This window comes from Ursus arctos, unplaced genomic scaffold (genome assembly GCF_023065955.2).
Source record: "Ursus arctos isolate Adak ecotype North America unplaced genomic scaffold, UrsArc2.0 scaffold_2, whole genome shotgun sequence".
NCBI classification, from domain to species: domain Eukaryota; kingdom Metazoa; phylum Chordata; class Mammalia; order Carnivora; family Ursidae; genus Ursus; species Ursus arctos.
In genome coordinates this window covers 98,528,168-98,546,872 of record NW_026622874.1, presented here as the reverse complement: position 1 = coordinate 98,546,872, position 18,705 = coordinate 98,528,168, and the positions used below count along the sequence as shown (strand labels likewise).

At 43.6% G+C, this 18,705-nt stretch overlaps 1 protein-coding gene across 10 annotated transcripts in view; it reads right to left on the bottom strand.

Moving 5' to 3' along the window:
* The window catches only part of SMURF1 (SMAD specific E3 ubiquitin protein ligase 1), a 110,989-nt gene that overhangs the window by 23,656 nt on the left and 68,628 nt on the right, over positions 1 to 18,705 (bottom strand). For 5 of the 10 annotated variants that reach the window (XM_026516254.4, XM_044390178.3, XM_044390180.3 and 2 more), the window contains exons 2-9: positions 8,126 to 8,164; positions 6,854 to 6,962; positions 5,051 to 5,184; positions 4,826 to 4,891; positions 3,506 to 3,581; positions 1,793 to 2,034; positions 1,000 to 1,084; positions 297 to 374 (exon numbers count right to left, since the gene is read on the bottom strand). In XM_026516254.4, coding sequence (XP_026372039.1) covers positions 297 to 374; positions 1,000 to 1,084; positions 1,793 to 2,034; positions 3,506 to 3,581; positions 4,826 to 4,891; positions 5,051 to 5,184; positions 6,854 to 6,962; positions 8,126 to 8,164 — 829 coding nt within the window. The remainder of the gene's footprint in view (positions 1 to 296; positions 375 to 999; positions 1,085 to 1,792; positions 2,035 to 3,505; positions 3,582 to 4,825; positions 4,892 to 5,050; positions 5,185 to 6,853; positions 6,963 to 8,125; positions 8,165 to 18,705) is intronic. The other 5 variants (XM_026516251.4, XM_026516252.4, XM_048224701.2 and 2 more) reach the window with 3 other exon arrangements.

Genomic DNA, 18,705 nt, shown 5'->3' with positions numbered 1-18,705 from the left:
GTTCTTACAGTGGGTACTAAAGAGACACCTCATTCATTTGCAGGTAATATTTCCATTCTAATTATAGATACTGAATCTTAAATTTAACAGAGACTCGGAAAGTCAGCAACAGGAAGCTTGTTCTCAGATGAAACAAATTATGAATAGAAAGGAAATGAGCATTACTAAAAATGTTATTAGGTAGTAATGCTTTTCTAAACCAAAACAAATTTTGAAAAGAAAGGCAAAACAAAGAAAAAAAAAAAAAGAAACTTAACTCCATTACGGGATGGGGGAGGGGCGGGGGTCTCTCTGACCTGGGCTCAGATGTATGGCCTTGTAGAAGGAATTCGTATAGAAAAGCTTCATCTCCCCCAGGAATGGTCCCCAAGGGACTGAGGCAATAGGGACAGTAAAGTAGAAGAGAGAAAGGGTAATAGAGTCTTTATATTTCCTTGGTAACATTTTCTGACGGAAAATTTTCAGCACATAAAAAGTAGAGAGAGACCATTAATAACCCACTTTGACCATTACCAACTCATCGTCCACCTGTTTCAAACACGCCCCTACTCGCTCCTCCCTCCCCAGCCCCGATTATCTGAAGCAAACCCCAGCCATCCCATCATTTCATCCATCGATTATTTTTGGTTGAAAATGACAGCAACACACCTTGAAGGGCTCACTGGCTTTTCAAGCAAGAGCACGTTTGATTTCATATAGGGGCGAGGGTCTTTCTAGTTACGTGATCTGATTTCAAGACCCAGGCCTGCTCTCTTAAGGACCCGCTTGTGTGACAAGAGCAGTTGCCCAGGTACCAAGAGGAGTCTGAAGGGGGCAGCGGAGCTAGGGCGACTCTAACCCAGAGCCTGAGTCCAAGCCCCTGTGACTCATCCTCTCTGTGCTGCCACTCTTCTTCCAGCCCAAGGGGTGCTACCATCCAGCAGAGGGGTGGGGGCAGGGGGGTGTCCCCCAGAGCTGCTGGAGAAAGGGCTCTGACCATGCACGTTCTAGAAAACCCACCTTGGTATCCTGGGGTCGTGCCATGTGCTAACTCCGGTCTGTGTGTGCAAAAAGTAAACTTGGCCCTGCACCGTCGTTCTTTGTTCTGCACAAGAAATCAGAGGAGGGGGCTAGTTAGATTCAATTCCAAGGAGAGTTGTCAAAGAATCCTCTCAGCGCGCAGTCTAAGCTCCCTCTCGGTATTCTTTTGAATCACTGAGACGAGAGGAGAGTGGTGAGCTTCTGCCGGACCCGCTCACTTCACAAGCCCTGTGCGAATATTTGGGCGGCTGGCCCTGCTCCCTGCTCACACCTGCGGAGACGGTGCTCCCCTTCCCCGGCCACACCCCATGAGACCCGGATGTGTAGCCACCTTGGTCCCGCCCCCGGTCACCTCCGGCTGCGCTCCCGTCCGCTATTATCTGCACATCTCCATTATATTTCTCCTTCACTGGGTTCTCCTCTCCGGGGTGGTCCGATGCGCCCTTCTTTCCCTCGTACCCAGCGCAGTCCCCCCCCCCTCCACATCGCAGAGCGCTACACGTACCCTCATCCAGCCCACGCATCATCCTGCATTTTTTTGGGTCTTCATTTGCCTAAAATGTTCACACCATTGCTAAACTGGGAGAGTGGAGCAATTGCTGACAAATCCATGATTTATCACCACCTTTTTTACTTGTCTGCATCCTGACACAGCCGGCGTAGGGCACGGCTCCGCCAACGTCAGCACTCAGGGCGTGGACAGTCACTACAAAAGGCTTCAACAAGGAGCCACGGCAGCCACCACGCAGGACGGCGGGGCCTATTCTCTCACCGTAGCCTTCGGGCAGTTCTGGTGACTGGTGGCCGTGGGGTCGGTTCTGAGGCGTCTGGAGGGACCCCCGGACCTCGGGATTTCGGAGTCGCTGCGCCTGGAGTCTTTGATCTTGACTCGGGGACTCCACGAACCTGCAGTCCCCTCCCCCCGCAGCAGCACCGGTACTGTCCGTGTAAGGGGCCGGCTCCTCCATGAAGCAGCTGAGTGGCCTTCCAGGCCCCGAGTCTTCATACACGGTTCTGAAAAGGAGAGGGGCACGGCGCGCATGGGGACCCCGGCCCGAGGTGCGCACCTAAAACCCCACCGCGACGCCCCCACACCCGCTTACTGGGCTTTCCCTCAGTGGAGATGCCCCCAGCGCCTAGTTGTATGGAATTCGTTCCGTCCTATTTATACAGAAAGACAGACTTCTCCATGAGGCACAAGCAGCCAAAGGGAGCCATCTGTGGAGTGCTACCGAGGCACGTGCAGGATGCCATCCTCGGGGAGGGCTGAAGGATTAAAACACCCAACCCTGTGCTATAAGGAGCTCGTGAAATGAGACTTCATTTTTCTTGCTTTAAAATCAAATCCAAATATTCCATTTTCCTTGCTACTTTACTCTATAATAGAAGTCCTGGTTATATAAAGTACTGCAATGACTTTAAGTCCTCTCGAACATACGTCTCCACCTCCTGAACAATTCTGAAGACAATTTACCTTAAAAGGCTATTCCCCTCACAAGTATTTTTAAAGAAACATCTTACACTGAGAACTTCCAAATATACACAAATTGAGAGACTATCTCCACAGCCGCCCCCCCATCCCACCCCCGGGACTCCTCACCCAGCTACAACAATGGCCAGCCCAGCTACTCCTCCACTCTCTCCCCTCCACTGGATTATTCTGAAACCAATCCCAGAGTGTTTCCCTTTCATCCTTAAATATTTCAGCGTGTATCTTGAGAAGATAAGGACTTCTCCCATTATCACAACTAAAAAAAAGGATATTGATTTTTTTAAATATCATCGAATATCAGTGTCCAAATTTCTCCAGTGGTCTCATGAATCAGGATTTAAACAAGGTCCCCACACTGCATTTAGTAGGTGAACCTCTTAAGTCTCTTTCATTATTAATTTGTAGATTCTCTTCCTTTTTATTTTCTTCTCTTGCGACGCAGTTGTCTACAGAGCGCCCCCTTCTGGATGCTGCTTAGTGCCTTCCCTTGGGGCTGAGCAGGCCTCCATCCTCTTGATTTCCAAGAGGTGTCTTAATGTCAGATTACCTCTCTTTTGTGGTGTTTTAGAAACTATGAATGAGTACTGCCCCGCTCCATTAAGGCACTGGGGATCACAAAACTGTGATAGTGACCAATGAGTTTTTAAGGGTTTTTTTTTTAAGTGTTTTTTTTGCTCAGTGTCATGGTAAACTCAAAAAATTTTTAATATATTTAATGTGTTTCCATCCATTGTAATTATAACTCTTATTGACACTCAAACTCCCATATTTGGCCAGTGAAAATCTCTTTCAGTTGGATCCCAAGTCTTGTGGGTGCAACCCCACTAATCTTTACAGCTTCCTTTATAAACAGGGAAACCAGACCCCGCCTTTATCCCAAAGTCCTTTCCCGTGTGTCGAGCATTCAGCACGAAGGTGTGAAAGCTACTTTCAGGGAGCGCGAGAGCCCAAGGCAGCAGAGACGTGAGTGGGCACTGCCATGGGGATACATACCCTTCATTCTCTAACAGTCCTCTGCAGTCTACCACAGAGCCGCCAGTGCCTATCCTGTCTCGCGTCTGTAAACTGACTAAAACAGAAAAGAACGTCTTGCGTTAAAATCCAGTGGCATGTCATACAATTGTAATACAGTGAGCCATTGCGAATGTGTCACTTACGTACAATATTATTATACAAAGCGAGGGACGTGTATATACAGAAACGTATCTACTGCTAGGCTCTCAAGTGTGAAACATTTACTCCATTAGCTGCATGCCTCCGCATACCGCTTGGAACATTCCTGGTAAATGTGCAGAAGGGGGTGCTGTGTTTTCACCCTCCCCATAAAAATAACAGATTCACAACAGTCACTTCCTCTAAGTCACCTCATTTTTAAAGAAGATTTTTAATAAGGACTCAGAGAGCACTTTCAGTATCTGCGAAGTCTGGATGAACTTAAATATTTATCCTCTATCCCTACTGTGAATAACAAAGACATTTATAAGATTGCTTCTACTCGTTCTTCCCCTGGCACACCACTTCACGGAGAAAAAGAAATCACAAACAGAAAAGCATTAAGTGAGAACTTTCTCATTATGACAGTTTTCAGGATGCGTACCCGCTGTTCATTTATTTTGAGTCAAGTCTCTTCAAGACAATGCCTGAAAGACTTGGGGTCCTAACTCACTCTGGTATGCTGCTGAAATACCAGGTTTCCTCCGCCTCCTTGCAGTGTATACAGTCAACACTGGAATTACCCTAAAATGCTAATAAGATGGGGTGGATAATAAAACAAGCCACTTGACAGATAAATTGCTTCCAACGGGATACCTCCAGTCAACATTTGTAACTTCAGCACATTTGATTTTTTTTCCTGCTCCATACTTCAATCCTGACTCTATAAAATTCCTATCACACGGAAGTCTTCCGAAGTCATCCTTGCTTTGTACATACACGATAGGTCTTCCTGAAGAAACTAGTTCTCAGCCCTCGCATGTGTGGCCACCATTCTTACCATGTATGCTTGGAGGAGACAATGACAAATTAATCGTCCATGAATGAGGTGCTTAAAATTGTATTTGAAATGAAAACCCGAAATCTTTTTGGAGCCTTGTCATTTTAACTCAACTTGGGATGACGGGATGAAGGGAATTAGGAAAAATCATAAAAGCACACAAGATGAACGTTTTTGGTGCTGAAAAGATGGCCCCGGATGTGGCTTGTCCTTTGAAATCTGTCACTACTGTCACTGCCTGCGTGCGCTTTCTCGGTGATGAAGCGTCGAATGTTAACGTCTGTAAAAGCATCTCTTTATACAGATGAGAAAGTTCTTACCCACTATTTGGCCACGAACTGCATCAGTATCTGAGGGATTTAGTTTGCATAGATCCAAACGCTGGTCTGCAAACAAACAATTCAAAACTTAACCCAGGGAAACGTTAACTAGGGAGGAAGGCAGGAATTGCGTATTTCAGTATTCAAAAGAAAAAAAACCCCAAAAAAGATGCCTCAGAAGCCTTCCTCAGTTGTACTGAGAGGCGGGAAAGCATGTGTTCTTACAGCCAGTGTCCTTCAGTCTGCTGATGGCGTTGGACAGCAGCCGCGCACAGCCCAGGAAGCCAGCTCCTTGCTTCTTGTGAATCTTCTTGTGGTTCCACACGCTGATGGTGATTGAATCCGTCTTCCCAACATACCTGCAAACGTGCAAGGTCCTTTTTAATTGTCTTTCCGGATTAGGATAGCCCACTGAGATTTAATCTGACTGACTTGTTAGTACGAAAGAGTCCTTTTAACGGGATGGGGGCTCCCTATTCCATGTCTAACAGGCACTCAATAAATACACACCTACTCTCTTCGGTGGTCTGGGAGAAGGGCGACGGCCAGTTATAGAAGAAGCAAATGGGCAGAACTACATCATGCTGATAATCTTAGAACGGAGATTCGCTGTATTTTCATAGTTTCAAAGGACGACGACATGATTCATAAATTCCCACCAATTAGGCTTTAATGTTGAATACCAGTTTGCACCAAGGGCTGCTTAGAAACCCATAGGTCCACCGGAAGCACACTACAGAGCACCAACTCAGACATTACACCCCCACCTACTTCTCCGTGCAAATCAGCCACAGAGGGCAGCTTTCGGGACAAGGAGTGACCACCACTTTCCAAGCCACTTGGGATTCTTGAGTGTAACTGCAATGAGTCTTGGAATCCAGTTAACTAAAAATCCCACCCAAACTCAGTGCAATCTGTATCATATAAAACCAAGAATCACTCCTCGTTCCTTCGATGAAAACTTCTCAGCAGGGACGTGAAAACTTAGGTGTATATAAAACAGTGGTTTTCAACGTGCAATCCATCTGAGGAATGAACGTAAGACATTGCCTGATGGTTGCATAGCCTGGTAGACGTTCAACCATGCCAAACTATATTTTCTCTTGTAGAAAATCTACTTGTACTAAAAAGTGGGATTTCAAAAGATGGAAATATATATAACACATATTTGCATAATAAATATGCACAATAATGCATTTTTTTAAAGATTTTATTTGTAAGTAAACTCTACCCCCAATATGGGGCTCAAACTCACAACCTCGAGGTCAAGAGTCCCATGATCCACTGACTGAGCCAGTCAGATGCCCCCCAGATAATGCACTAATTAATTAATAATGTCTGCCTTCAGCTCAGATCATGATCCCAGAGTCCTGGGATTGAGTCCCCACATCAGGCTCCCTGCTCAGAGGGAGTCTGCTTCTCCCTCTACCCTTCTGCTCTGCTCATGATCTCTCTCATTCTCTCTCTCTCTCAAATAAATAAATAAAAGCTTTAAAAAAAATAATAAAGCTCTACAACCAGGTTTAGAGCTTCACTGGAAAAGACAAAAAACAAAACAGAGTAGCATACAGAGGACCTGAACTATGGCCCCCTTTTTCCTGTTAGCATGGCCAAGAGACAGTAAAGTTTGAAAACCGCAGTTATGGAAGCAAACCATGAAGGGGCGCCTGGGTGGCTCAGTCGCTTAGACTGCCGGCTCAGGTCATGATCGTAGAGTCCCAGGATCAAGTCCTGCGTCGGGCTCCCCGCTCAGTGGGGAGTCTGCTTCTCCCTCTGACCTCCCCCATCTCATGCGTTCTCTCTCTCTGTCTCAAATAAATAATCTTTTTAAAAAATCCATGAAAATGTCAAATGCAAGAAATACCTGGATTTTAAAATCAGGCAGTATGTATCCATTTGGCCATCCACTTTTGTTATCAATAAGAAACTGGTAAATCATTTTTATCTTTATTATTAAATGCTTCTCTTAAAAGCTAGATACCTACTTTCCTGGGGTTCCCCAAATGGCTTATAGAATATTCAACTCACAGATCATAGTGCTGGTTCCATTTGGGGTCCAACGTGTTTTTCACAGTGTCCGTTGAGTGGCACTGCCCAGATCCGTCCACCACAATCTTTGCAAAGGGGTCGGGGAGTCCTGGAGGAGAGGGGACAGCCACGCCTGGATGAGACTACAGATCCATCCATGGGACACCGAACATGGTGTTACAGGCTGCAGAGAGCTTCAAGATTATCTAATTTGGTGACGATCACCCCAGGGCATTTTATTGTCTATTAGGGTTAGTTTGATCAGCAAAATAAGTTATTGCTAGTGAGCTTCCTAAGAAAGGCAACCCAGTATGACATCATTCTCAGATTTTTAGAGGCTAGAAAATGATAAAAAAAAATAGGCTTAAATTCAAACTTCCATTTCTGATGATCACTAAGTGGTCTAATTAAATGAAAGAAAAGGGGTCTATAATTAATTGTATTTAAACTTTCTAAAAAATAATACCTAGAAATCTTGTTGACTGATCTTTGTCTAGTTTATGGACAAAAGCGTTCACCAAGTCTTAATCCGGTAGATTCCTCAGTGCTGGTGTATGAATCACACGGATTCAAACGATCTGAGAGGTCGCAAGGTTAGGGCTTTCAAGATACGCCTGCATGGGCGCCACTCCTCCGGAGCTTCCCGGCTACTCGAATAAAGCCCGGGAGCCTGAGTTTGAAGCGTGAATAATACCACTTACGAACCGAGCAGCACTCTTGTGAGCATCGGAAAGAGTGAGAAATTTCATGCTGCAGGCACTTGCTTCGTAGCAGGTGAGCTTTTTTAAGTTAAGCGGTCATTTCTTCCTGCAGAAAAGGATCCTCTTGCTCTTTTTTGCACTTTTGGTTTTTTTTTACACTTCCTTTCATTATGAGGCTTTCAAAATGTGATTTAATTTCTAAAATTTGACTAACAATTTGACTCGAACGCAGCTATTTTATAGAAAAAATGTCTCGTGTGTATTTGAGCTGAGAACACTTCAAAAGAAAGCAATCTATTAATGGGCGGAAAGACAGAAAACGGGGCGCGGCTGGCACAGGGAATGAGTATGAACTCCGTGCCTAGCAGCTAAGGAAGCCTCTGCGTGGTAGTCAACTTGGAAACGAAGCTGGTCAAACCATGGATCTATTCAGCAAAGGGCAGAGCTCTTCCGGGGAATATACCCAGGGTTTTTTGTTTTTTGTTTTTTGTTTTTTTTTTTTAAGTTTATGTTGCAAAAACATGTGAGGAATATTAATATTGTAAGACAGCAAAAGCGGGCGTGTACTTACTGAAGAAGTCTTTCTTTGCAAGGTTCTTGGCACATAATACTGAAAACAAACAGAAATCTAGGGTTAGCATTTATGGAGATGTTCACAGCTAGTTGCTAAGGACTGGATTGTGTTGCCCCCTCCCCCAAAGGACCCTCAATTAATATCAAAGCCCTAACCCAATGTGACGGCATCTGGAGGTGGGACCTTTAGGAGATGCTCAGATTTAGAGGAGGTCATCAGGGTGGGGCCCTCATGGTGGGATTAGCGCCCTGACAAGAAGAGACCCCACATCTTGCTCTCGCTCTGCTCTCCACGAGAGGACACAGCAAGAACGTGGCCATCTCTATGCCACAAGCGGGCCCTCGCCGAGACCCCCATCTGCCAGCGCCTTGACCTTGGACTTTTCCAGCCTCCAGAACTATACAGCAGCACAAACGACTGAGACACAGGTCTGTATTTGCAATGGAAAAAAAAACCCTAGAAATTATCTCTGCCAATGATTATTTTTCAAGTTTAGTGCGACACTAAACAAAAAAAAAACCTGACAAGGAACTAGAAAGTATCTTCTCCTCCAATTGAGAACCAAGTATAACAAATATAAGATGTTTTCATTTAAACTTTAAATGTTAAACATACAGAGATAAATTTATCAATATGCTCTTATAACCACATAGGATCACATGAATGCCAATTCGAATTAACACCCACAATATTTACTTTATAGCTACTGCTAACAGCAATAGAAGGAACTGTGCATTTTGGACATTCGGAAAATAATAGAATTTTGCAAATGCTACATAATAGAAAGCAAGAGGAGACTGACAGAAAATATGGGGCCACCATCAAGTGTCGTGAAACACAAATGAAAAAATGCATATTAAGAATTCAGCACAGGGACACCTGGGGGACGCAGCCGGTTAAGCGTCCGACTCGACTCTTGGTTTCAGCTCAGGTCATGATCTCAGGGTCATGAGATCGAGCCCCGCCATGGGCTCTGTGCTAAGAGGACAGATTTTCTGCCCCTCCCGCTCATGCTCTCTTGCTCTAAAATTATATAAATCCTTAAAAAAATTAATTTAGCACAATGTTGGCATATGGAGAGAATACAGTAAATGCTATCATCTTAATAATGAGGTGGCATCAGTTACTGCGAAGAAATTTTGTCACCAGCTCTGTTACACGATTAAAGCTACCATCACAAGGGAAAACACACCAATGTCACTTTTACAGCGCTTCACAAATTTTGCCAGTTTTTAAAAAGACAGTGTTTTATTATAAACATATTATTTATGTCTATGCAAATACGTGGTTCTGCAAACTTTTCACTCAGTATATTTTTATATAACAGCCTTATCAGATATAATGCAATTCGTCTATTTCAAGCATCTCATTCAATGGTTTTTAGTACATGCACAGGGTTGCACAACCACTGCAATCAATTCTAGAACATTTTCCTCATCCCCCAGAAGAGATTCCATACCCCTTAGCCGTTACTCCTCAACTACCCCTCACCCTACTCCTAGGCAACCACTGATCGACTTTATGTCTCTGTGGAGTTGCCTTCTGGACGGTTCAGATAAACGGAATCCTACCGTATGTGGCATTTTGTGGCTGGCTTCTTCCACTGTGCGTGTTTTTAAAGTTCACCCACGTTGTAGCATGAATCAGTACCTCATTCTTTTTCCTAACTGAGTGATACCCCATTGTACGGAGAGACCGCAATGTCTTTATCCATTCATCAGCTCAGAGACATTTGGGCTGTTTCCAATTTGGGGCTATTGTGAATAATGCCGTGCCAGCTGTGGTGTAGACCTAGATTTTATTTCTCTTGGTGGAACCTCTGAGGCATTACATCGAACATTTTGAGCAAGTGCCGGGCTGTTTTCCACAGCATCTGCACTATTTCATCGTCCCACCAGCAGCGTCTGAGGGCTCTCGGATTTCTCCACACCCTAATACTTGTTATTGTCTGTCTCTGCGGTTTTTCATCTCTGTGGTTTTAATTTGCATTTCTCTGATGACTAATGAATGACTTGGAGCATCTTTTCATGTGCTTATTAGCTATTGGTAAATCTTCTTTGGAGAAATTTCTATTTAAACTTTTTTGCCCATTTTTTTAAATTGGGTGATTTGCCTTTTTCTGTGAGAATTCGTTTTTCTAAATATAGAGGTATCTATAGATAGGATATCTTTATTAGATATAGGACTTGCATAATCTCCCATTCTATGGGATTTCCCTTTCCGGATGTTTTGTTGTTGTTGTTGAAGATTTTATTTATTTATTTGACAGAGCACAAGTAGGGGGAGCAGCAGGCAGAGGGAGAGGGAGAAGCACACTCCCCGCTGAGCAGGGAGCCGGAAGCGGGGCATGGACCCAGGACCCTGGGATCATGACCTCAGCCAAAGGCAGACGCTTAACCGACTATACCACCCAGGCACCCCGATGGTGCTCTTTGAAGGAACAAAGTTTTTAATTTTGAGAAAGTCCAAAGCATCTATTTTCTTTGGTTGCTTGTGCTTTTGGTATCATGTTTAGGAAGGCTTTGCCTAACCAATGGTGTTAGAGATTTACTCCTATATTTTCTTCTAAGGGTTTTAATACTTTTGGCTTTTTTACACTTTCAACTCTTAACTAGACATCTAGCCTATAATCTATTTTGAGTTCATTTTTGAGTGTGATGTGAAGAAGGGGTCCAAGTTCATTCCTTGGCAGGTGAGTATCCAGTTGTACCAGCACAATTTGTTGAGAAGACTCTTCTTTCCCCGCTGACTTGTCTAGACCCTTGCTGAAAATTAATTCCCTGTAAATGTGACAGCTTATTTGTGGTCCTTCAGTTCTAGTCCACTCATCTGCATGTCTCTCCTCATGCCATGACCACGCTGTCTTGATTACTGTCTTAGTCTGTTCAGGTTACTATAACAAAATACAATAATTAGGTAGCTTATAAACAACAAACATTTACTTCTCACGGTTCTGAGTCTGAGATCAAGATGCCAGCATGGTTTGGTGTGGATGCAGACTTCTTATAAATCCTCAGCAGAAGGGGCTAGGGATCTCTCTGGAATCTCTATTATAAGGTGCTAATCCCATTCATTAAGGTTCCAATCTCATGACTTAAGTACCCCCAAAGGCCCCACCTACTAATACCAACACCTTTTGGAAGGGAGGGCCACAAACATTCAGACCATACCAATTACCATAGCTTTGTAGTAAATTTAGAAATCAGGAAGCATGAGTTCTCCAACTTTGTTCTTTTTCTAAATTGTTTTAGCTATTCTGGATCTGTCAAATTGTCACGAATTTTAGGATTAGCTTGTTAATTTGGGCGGCGGGGGGGGGGGGGGGGGAAGCCAGCCTGGAATTTGATAAGGATTTCATTGAATCTGCAGGGAATGTGGAGAGTAGTGTCATCCTAACAATTTTAAATCTTCTACTCCATGAACATGGGATGCCACCCCCCATTCATTTAAGTCTTAACTTTGTTTTGTAATTGTCAGAATATAAGTTTTATACTTCTTTTATTAAACAAATTCCTAAGTATTTTAAGCATTTTTAAAAAAGACTTTTAATTTACTTGAGAGAGAGAAAAAGAGAGAGAGCATGAGGGGAGGGGAAGAGGCAGAGAGAGAGGGAGAAGCTGACTCCCTACTGAGCAGAGAGCCTGACATGGGACTGGATCCCAGGACCCTGAGATCATGACCTGAGCAGAAGACAGATGCGTAATCAACTGAGCCACCCAGGCACCCCCCCCCAAGTATTTTAATCTTTTGGGTGCTATTGCAAATGGAACTGTTCCCTTAATTACATTTTCAGATTATTCATTTCCAGTGTACAAAAATACAATTGATTTTTGTATATTCAACTTTTTGTATCTTGTAACTTTGTTGAACTCATTTATTAGCTCTAATACTTCTATTATTTTGAATTTTCTGTATAAAGATCATACCATCTGCAGATATAGTTTTACTTCTTCCTTTCCAATCTGGATGCTTTTTAAAAAATTTTCTCATGCCTAACTCCCCACTACCTCCAATACAATACTGACGAGCAGCGGTGGGCATTTATCTTGGTCCTCATCTTAGGGGGAAAGCATTCACACTTTCAACCATTGAGTATGATGTTAGCTGGGGGTTTTCAGAGATGCCCTATATTTGGCTTAGGAAGTTTCCTTCTGTTCCTAGTTTGCTGAGTGTTTTATCATGAAGTGCTGTTAGCTTTTGTCAAATATTTTTTCTGCATCTACTAAGATGACCATTTAGTGTTTGTCCTATATCCATTGGTATGATATAGTACATTGATTTTCGGATGGTAAACCAACCCTGCATTCTGAGATAAATTCTATTTGGTTATGGAGCATAATTCTTTTATGTGCTGCTGTATTTAGTTTGCTAGTAATTTGTCAAAATTTTTTTGTCTATATTCATAATGGATATTGGTCTATAGAATTTTTTTTTAATCGGGCTGATATTGACTTCATAAAATGGGTTGAGAAGTGTTCACTCTTGGTTTTTTTTTTTTAAGATTTTATTTATTTAACAGAGACAGCCAATGAGAGAGGGAACACAAGCAGGGGGAGTGGGAGAGGAAGAAACAGGCTCCCACCAGAGGAGCCTGACGTGGGGCTTGATCCCAGAACGCTGGGACCACGCCCTGAGCCAAAGGCAGACGCTTAACCGCTGTGCCACCCAAGCACCCCTTGTTCTTTTTTTTTTTAAGTGAAGAAATGGTATTCACTTTTCTTTAACATTTAGTAGAATTTGCCAGTAAGCCATCTAGGCCTGAGCTTTACCTTGTAGAAAGTGTTTTCAGTTACTAATCCAATCTTTACTTTTTATAGGTCTACCCAGATTTTTCATTTCTTCTTGAATCAGCTTTGGTAGTTTGTGTCTTTCTAGAAATTTGTCAGTTTCACTTAGGTTATCAATTTGTTGGCATACAGGTGTTTACAGTATCCTCTGATAATCCTTTTTATTTCTATATAGTCAGTAGTAATATTTTCTCTTCATTATAATTTTTATGTCCTTCCTTTCCAAGGGACGGACGGACGGATGGACACACACACAGACACACACACTTTCTCTTTAGTCTCTTTCATGGAAAGATCATAATTTATTACAGCTCCTGCTGCTGTTTTGTTTCTGTAATTACAGAAGTAATACTTACAAAAAATGAAAACCTGGAATTGTGTAAGTAGAAAATTCATGACCCTGAAATCTCGTCATTAACTCTTTGCTTAGGATTCTCCTGGCTACTTTCACATGCTTATTATTCTCATTTAACTTTAGAATCATTTTAAGCAAGTTTAAAAAAATCACTTAATAAATAAATTTGAGGGAATTTCTCTCTTTACAATACTTAGTATTCACATTCTTGAATGTAGTACATTGATTCATTTATTAAATTCTTCTTTAATGCTCTTAAGTGACATTTTAAAGTATTTCATAAAAGTTTCCCACATTTTTAATTTGGTTTACACTTAAGTGATTTTTTGTAATATTATGAACGGGAGTGTTCCTTTCACTGCATTTTCTGTTACTTGGATATAGGAAAGCTATTAATTTTCTTACATTAATTTAAAATCGGCCACCTTTTTCAACTCTCTTCAAATAGACCTGCGATGTTGTTTCCTTCGACTTCTTTTCTCTTTCCCACAGTTTGAATGCCTCAAAAGCTCTCACATCAAACTCAAATGTCCAAAACTGAAGTTGAAATCTTCCCATTCTGCGTAACAACCTGGTTCTCTCCCAGGATCCATTACTTCAGAGATCATCAGCTACACCCATCAGTTGCACAAGCCAGAAATCTATGTGTCATGCTTTTACTTCTCGGTCTCTCTCAAATGTCTCGACTCCTCACCATCTCCACCCTTGTTCAAGTCCCCAACATCAGCCATCACCTAGTAACCTTTTCAAAATTTAAACCTCCTGTCTCCTTCCACACTGGCTTCCCACTGCAAAACTCCATCCCTGTCATGCTCTAACCCCGACCAACCTCACCTCTTCAGCCTCAAACATTAGCTACCAGCTACCAGCCCTCGTTTTTCTAAGGTGCTGGTGCTGGGCTGCTTTTGACTGGAAGAATTCTGCTCACATCTCAAAAAGATGAATCTTTGTTCATATTTACAAGACTAGCAATGTTTTAATTTAAGGCTCATTCCTGTGGAATTTGATTACATCATAAAGTGGAGAAAGTCTCAATAGTGTCAGCAAAGATAACCTTGCCTCCATTTTGTGCTAAGATCCTGTAGGGCCATACTGAATCTGGCTTGGTTAAGGGAATTATGATTTCTCCTACTAGAATAATTTTGTGATCTCGTCCACTCTAGGAGATAAAATGATAAACTGTAATTTATCTCAGCCTAAAATCCCACTCTATCCAGTGACACCAATCCTGAGTGAGCTTCTGAGGATACAACAATGAACAGAAAACAAAGTCTATTTCTCTCAGCATAGACCACCGCCTGGTTCCTTTGACTCCAACTCTCAGGTACCGCCCTACTTTGGACACATCATGTCTCTTACATCCCATGATTTCCTAATCACATGCCAGAATTCTTAATGTTGGGGATAAGAAACAGCAAATTACATAAAGCTCATTCTGCATCTGAAAATACACGGAAGGGAAGTGCTAACTTGAGGTAGATTCAGTTAGTAAGACAATGTCTTTACCAGGTCCTCGACAAAGGCAGTTTCCCAAAAACGACTTGTCGTTTCCCCCACCCTCCCAGGACAAGCTGCAATGGCACAAATATAGTACTTCATTATAATAATCAACTGAAGAAAAGTTCTAATTTGTGTCATCACATCCGCGACTTTTCTCTTCTCCCAGGCTAGAGCCTCTGGCTGTCATTTTGATCCCGTTCTCTTCCTATATTTACACATGTCACCAAGTCCTATCTTTTCCTTCTTCTAAATGTCTCTTGATTTTGCCCTTTCCCCTCCTTTTGGACGCACTCTCCCATTCTTGGCTTCACTGCCTCACAGCTTAATTGAAGAGCAATGGCGCCCCCTCTCTCCTCAAGCCTCCCCAGGCCACACAACGTTCAGCCACCAGATCAATCATCTGAAACTCTATTTTCATGTTCTGAGACCCAAAAAGCTCCAACGGCTCTGTTTTACGTTTTACTGCAAATCTAAATTTCTCCCTGGGTTCTAAAGTGTGCCATCCCCTAGCATCGCCCTTATTTCCCACCATTCTTCAGAGCACAGCTTGGTTCATCACCCCCTCCTCCCACCCCTAGGCAATTGTTCTTGCTTCTCAACCCACTCGACACCCCGCTCTTTTTGCTGTGCTCCATCTTCACAGTCCAGGCCAAGCCTCCTTTCTCAGTGAGGCCTCATTCAGGCCAGTGTTTCCGGAACGTCACCCCATGATAACACTCCCACTCATGCCAAAATGAGAAGAGTGAGGCCAATATGGTGGGGGTTTTGTAAAAACGGAATGAAATCATTTCAAATGCCTGTCCTTCGTTCTAGCGTTAGGTCTTTTCTATATTTTTTCATGTCACAATATCTTTTTTTTTTAAGATTTTATTTATTTATTTGACAGAGAGAGAGGCAGCGAGAGAGGGAACACAAGCAGGGGGAGTGGGAGAGGGAGAATCAGGCTTCCTGCTGAGCAGGGAGCCCGATGCGGGGCTCGATCCCAGAATGCCAGAACCATGACCTGAGCTGAAGGCAGACGCTTAACGACTGAGCCACCCAGGCACCCCACAATATCCTGTCTTTAATGAAATGAGATAAAACAGTGATAGTCTCACCAATGACTCGGCAAATAAAAAGCTGGCGATTTTGTATTGAAAGCCACGTTTACAGAAATGTTTTGACTGATCCGAGCATCACCGCTTTAACCACCAACAACCTCTTCGCTCTTATTCTCCTATTTACTTTAAGAACCAGATGGCTGAGCAGTCCGTTACTTTTCACACAGGTGGGCTTTGTCCCCCCAGGTAAGTGAGGTTCTCTTCAGACCGGAGTTTCATGTGGAGCAGGCCCCTCGACAGCCACGCAACACAGACCCTGATGAACAAGAAACGAAAGGCCCGAAAGAGGAACAGGGATACGAATGTAGACCATTAAGGTATTTTAATAATTTAAAACATCTAAGTAAGATGTTCCTCTATTAGAAAATATCACTTGCCATGTGGGATAGCTGCCAACATACGATATGCAGGTAACGCATGTCATCAGCCGTCTACCTCACCTAACTCTTAACTCCGAAATGCAGTTTTTTAATCAATTGAGGGGAACAATCCTTTAAGCCACAAAAAAGGGAGAAAAACAGAGTCCCTGCTCAAGGCAAAGCAGAAGGTTTCCTGCTCAGTGTGTCACCAGCATGTCACTTTACAGGCCCTGAACCAGAGTCACTCATCTGTCAACTCTCATACCAGTTTAAGAAATCCTCAAACTAACTGAGGGCTTCAGAGGGGAGGGGGGTGGGGGAATGGGGTAGGCTGGTGATGGGTAGTAAGGAGGGCACGTATTGCATGGTGCACTGGGTGTTATACGCAACTAATGAATCATCGAACTTTACACCAGAAACCAGGGATGTACTGTATGGTGACTAACATAATATAATAAAAAAAATTTAAAAATGGGGCGCCTGGGTGGCTCAGTCGTTAAGCATCTGCCTTTGGCTCAGGGCGTGATCCCAGAGTCCTGGCATCGAGTCCCGCATCAGGCTCCTCCGCTGGGAGCTTGCTTCTTCCTCTCCCACTCCCCCTGCTTGTGTTCCCTCTCTCGCTGGCTGTCTCTGTCAAATAAATAAATACAATCTTTAAAAAAAAATAAAAAAAAAAAGAAATTCTCAAACTTGTATTAAGAGGAGGGGGGAAAAAAGTCACGTTTCAGTTACATCAAAATGCCCAAACCTTTAAATCCATATAGAACTGAACTCTGTGCCATTATATGCTTCATGGAATAAACGACTTTTCCCAACCCTTCTCAATAAGCTAACAGACACACACATACACATTTCCACTATTCACACACCATCAGATGAAAATTTCTTCTTTGCAGGGAAAATTGTCCAAGTGACCCAAATACATTTTCGCAGCCACCAGCCGTCCGTACTGGCTTTGGGGGCGGGGTGACTCTGGTCAACTACAATCCTTGGGTTTTCCAAGCACCTCCTTGCTTAAAATCCGAGGGTGGCAGCTTCGTCTTCTATAAATGTGTTAAATTAAGAAATAAACGACAAAATGGTGTGAATTATTTGAACTCGGAAGGGTAGCAGAGCTGGGCTCGCGCCCTGAAGAGGGAGGCAGGGCTGCCACGACAGAAACTCTGTGAGCTCCCCCAACCCCGAACTCCCCCCCCCAGCACACACACACACACCAGCCTCAGCAGAGCTCAGCTCCGGGGACTAGGGGATTGGCCTGCTCCTCTGCCTGCCACCCCGGGTCCCCCCCAGCAGCAACACTAACGGCATTCTCGTGACTTCAGAGGCTCAGCGGCTCTTCTATGTCTCTACCTCTTCCTCACGGGATGCGGCAAGTGGACAAACAGGGCAGCTGTCATTTTTTCCCCACTTTATTGGTGAAATTAAGATTCAGAAAGATTCCGTAGCCATCCCCCACTTCCAGCCCATCCCACGTTACGCTCTCACAGCAGCGTCATAGCCGTTATTAGGTTAAAATTAAATCCTCTCCTCGTATGCTGCTTCGTCTCTGTTTCTCCCTCACAAAAGTGCCCACTGGAGCAAGGAACTGTGTCTTTTATATTCGCCACTGTCTCCAGAGCTTGGTATGGTGCCTGGCACACAGAGGTTACTTTTAGAGTGTTTGCTGAATAAATAAATTGGGTTCTTCTGCTTTCCTTTTTGAGAGAGAGAGAATGTTAAGTGGGGAGGGATGGGGCGGGGGTGGGAGAAAATCTTTTTTTTTTTTCCAAAGATTTTGTTTATTTGAGACAGAGAGAGAGAGAGAGAGAGCAGGAGTGGGGGGGGGGCAGTGGGGCAGAGGGAGAAGCAGGTTCCCTGCTGAGCAGGGATTCCCAACATGGGGCTCGATCCCATGACTTGAGATCATGACCTGAGCCGAAGGCAGGCGCTTAAAGGACTGAGCCACCCAGGTGCCCCTTGTAATAACCTTTTTTTCTCCCCCTTAACTATTCACTAGAACATACACACCAAGAAGGCAGAGACTAGTCTCCTGAATGATTACATCCCTGCCATGGAGCACAGGGCCTGGCATAAGTGAAATGTTTGCTGAAATAAATGAGTCCGTGCTTGAAGCAACAGATGAAGGAAGGAGCCGGAGCCCTCGCCACGGTGCGTCTGCTGCCATCCCCGGAGCCCCACGCCTGGCAGCTTCGTGCATATACCCGGCAAGTCCTGTTCTTTGGAACAAGTTTATGCTATTTCTTAAGGTATCTCTTAGGGACATCTGATTGAAAAAAAATGTTCCCCTGCAGTTTCAAGCCAGAGGTAATATTTCAATGAAGGAGAAATTAAGTATATGTCCAAAAAAAACCAGTAATAAAAGTCTGGAGGGTATTTGGAACTTCTCATTTGAACAAAGCCCCCATTAATGAACAAAGTCATTTTTACATCTTAAGGGATGGTTTTCAGGGATCGATCAGGCCACTGAATTCCAAGA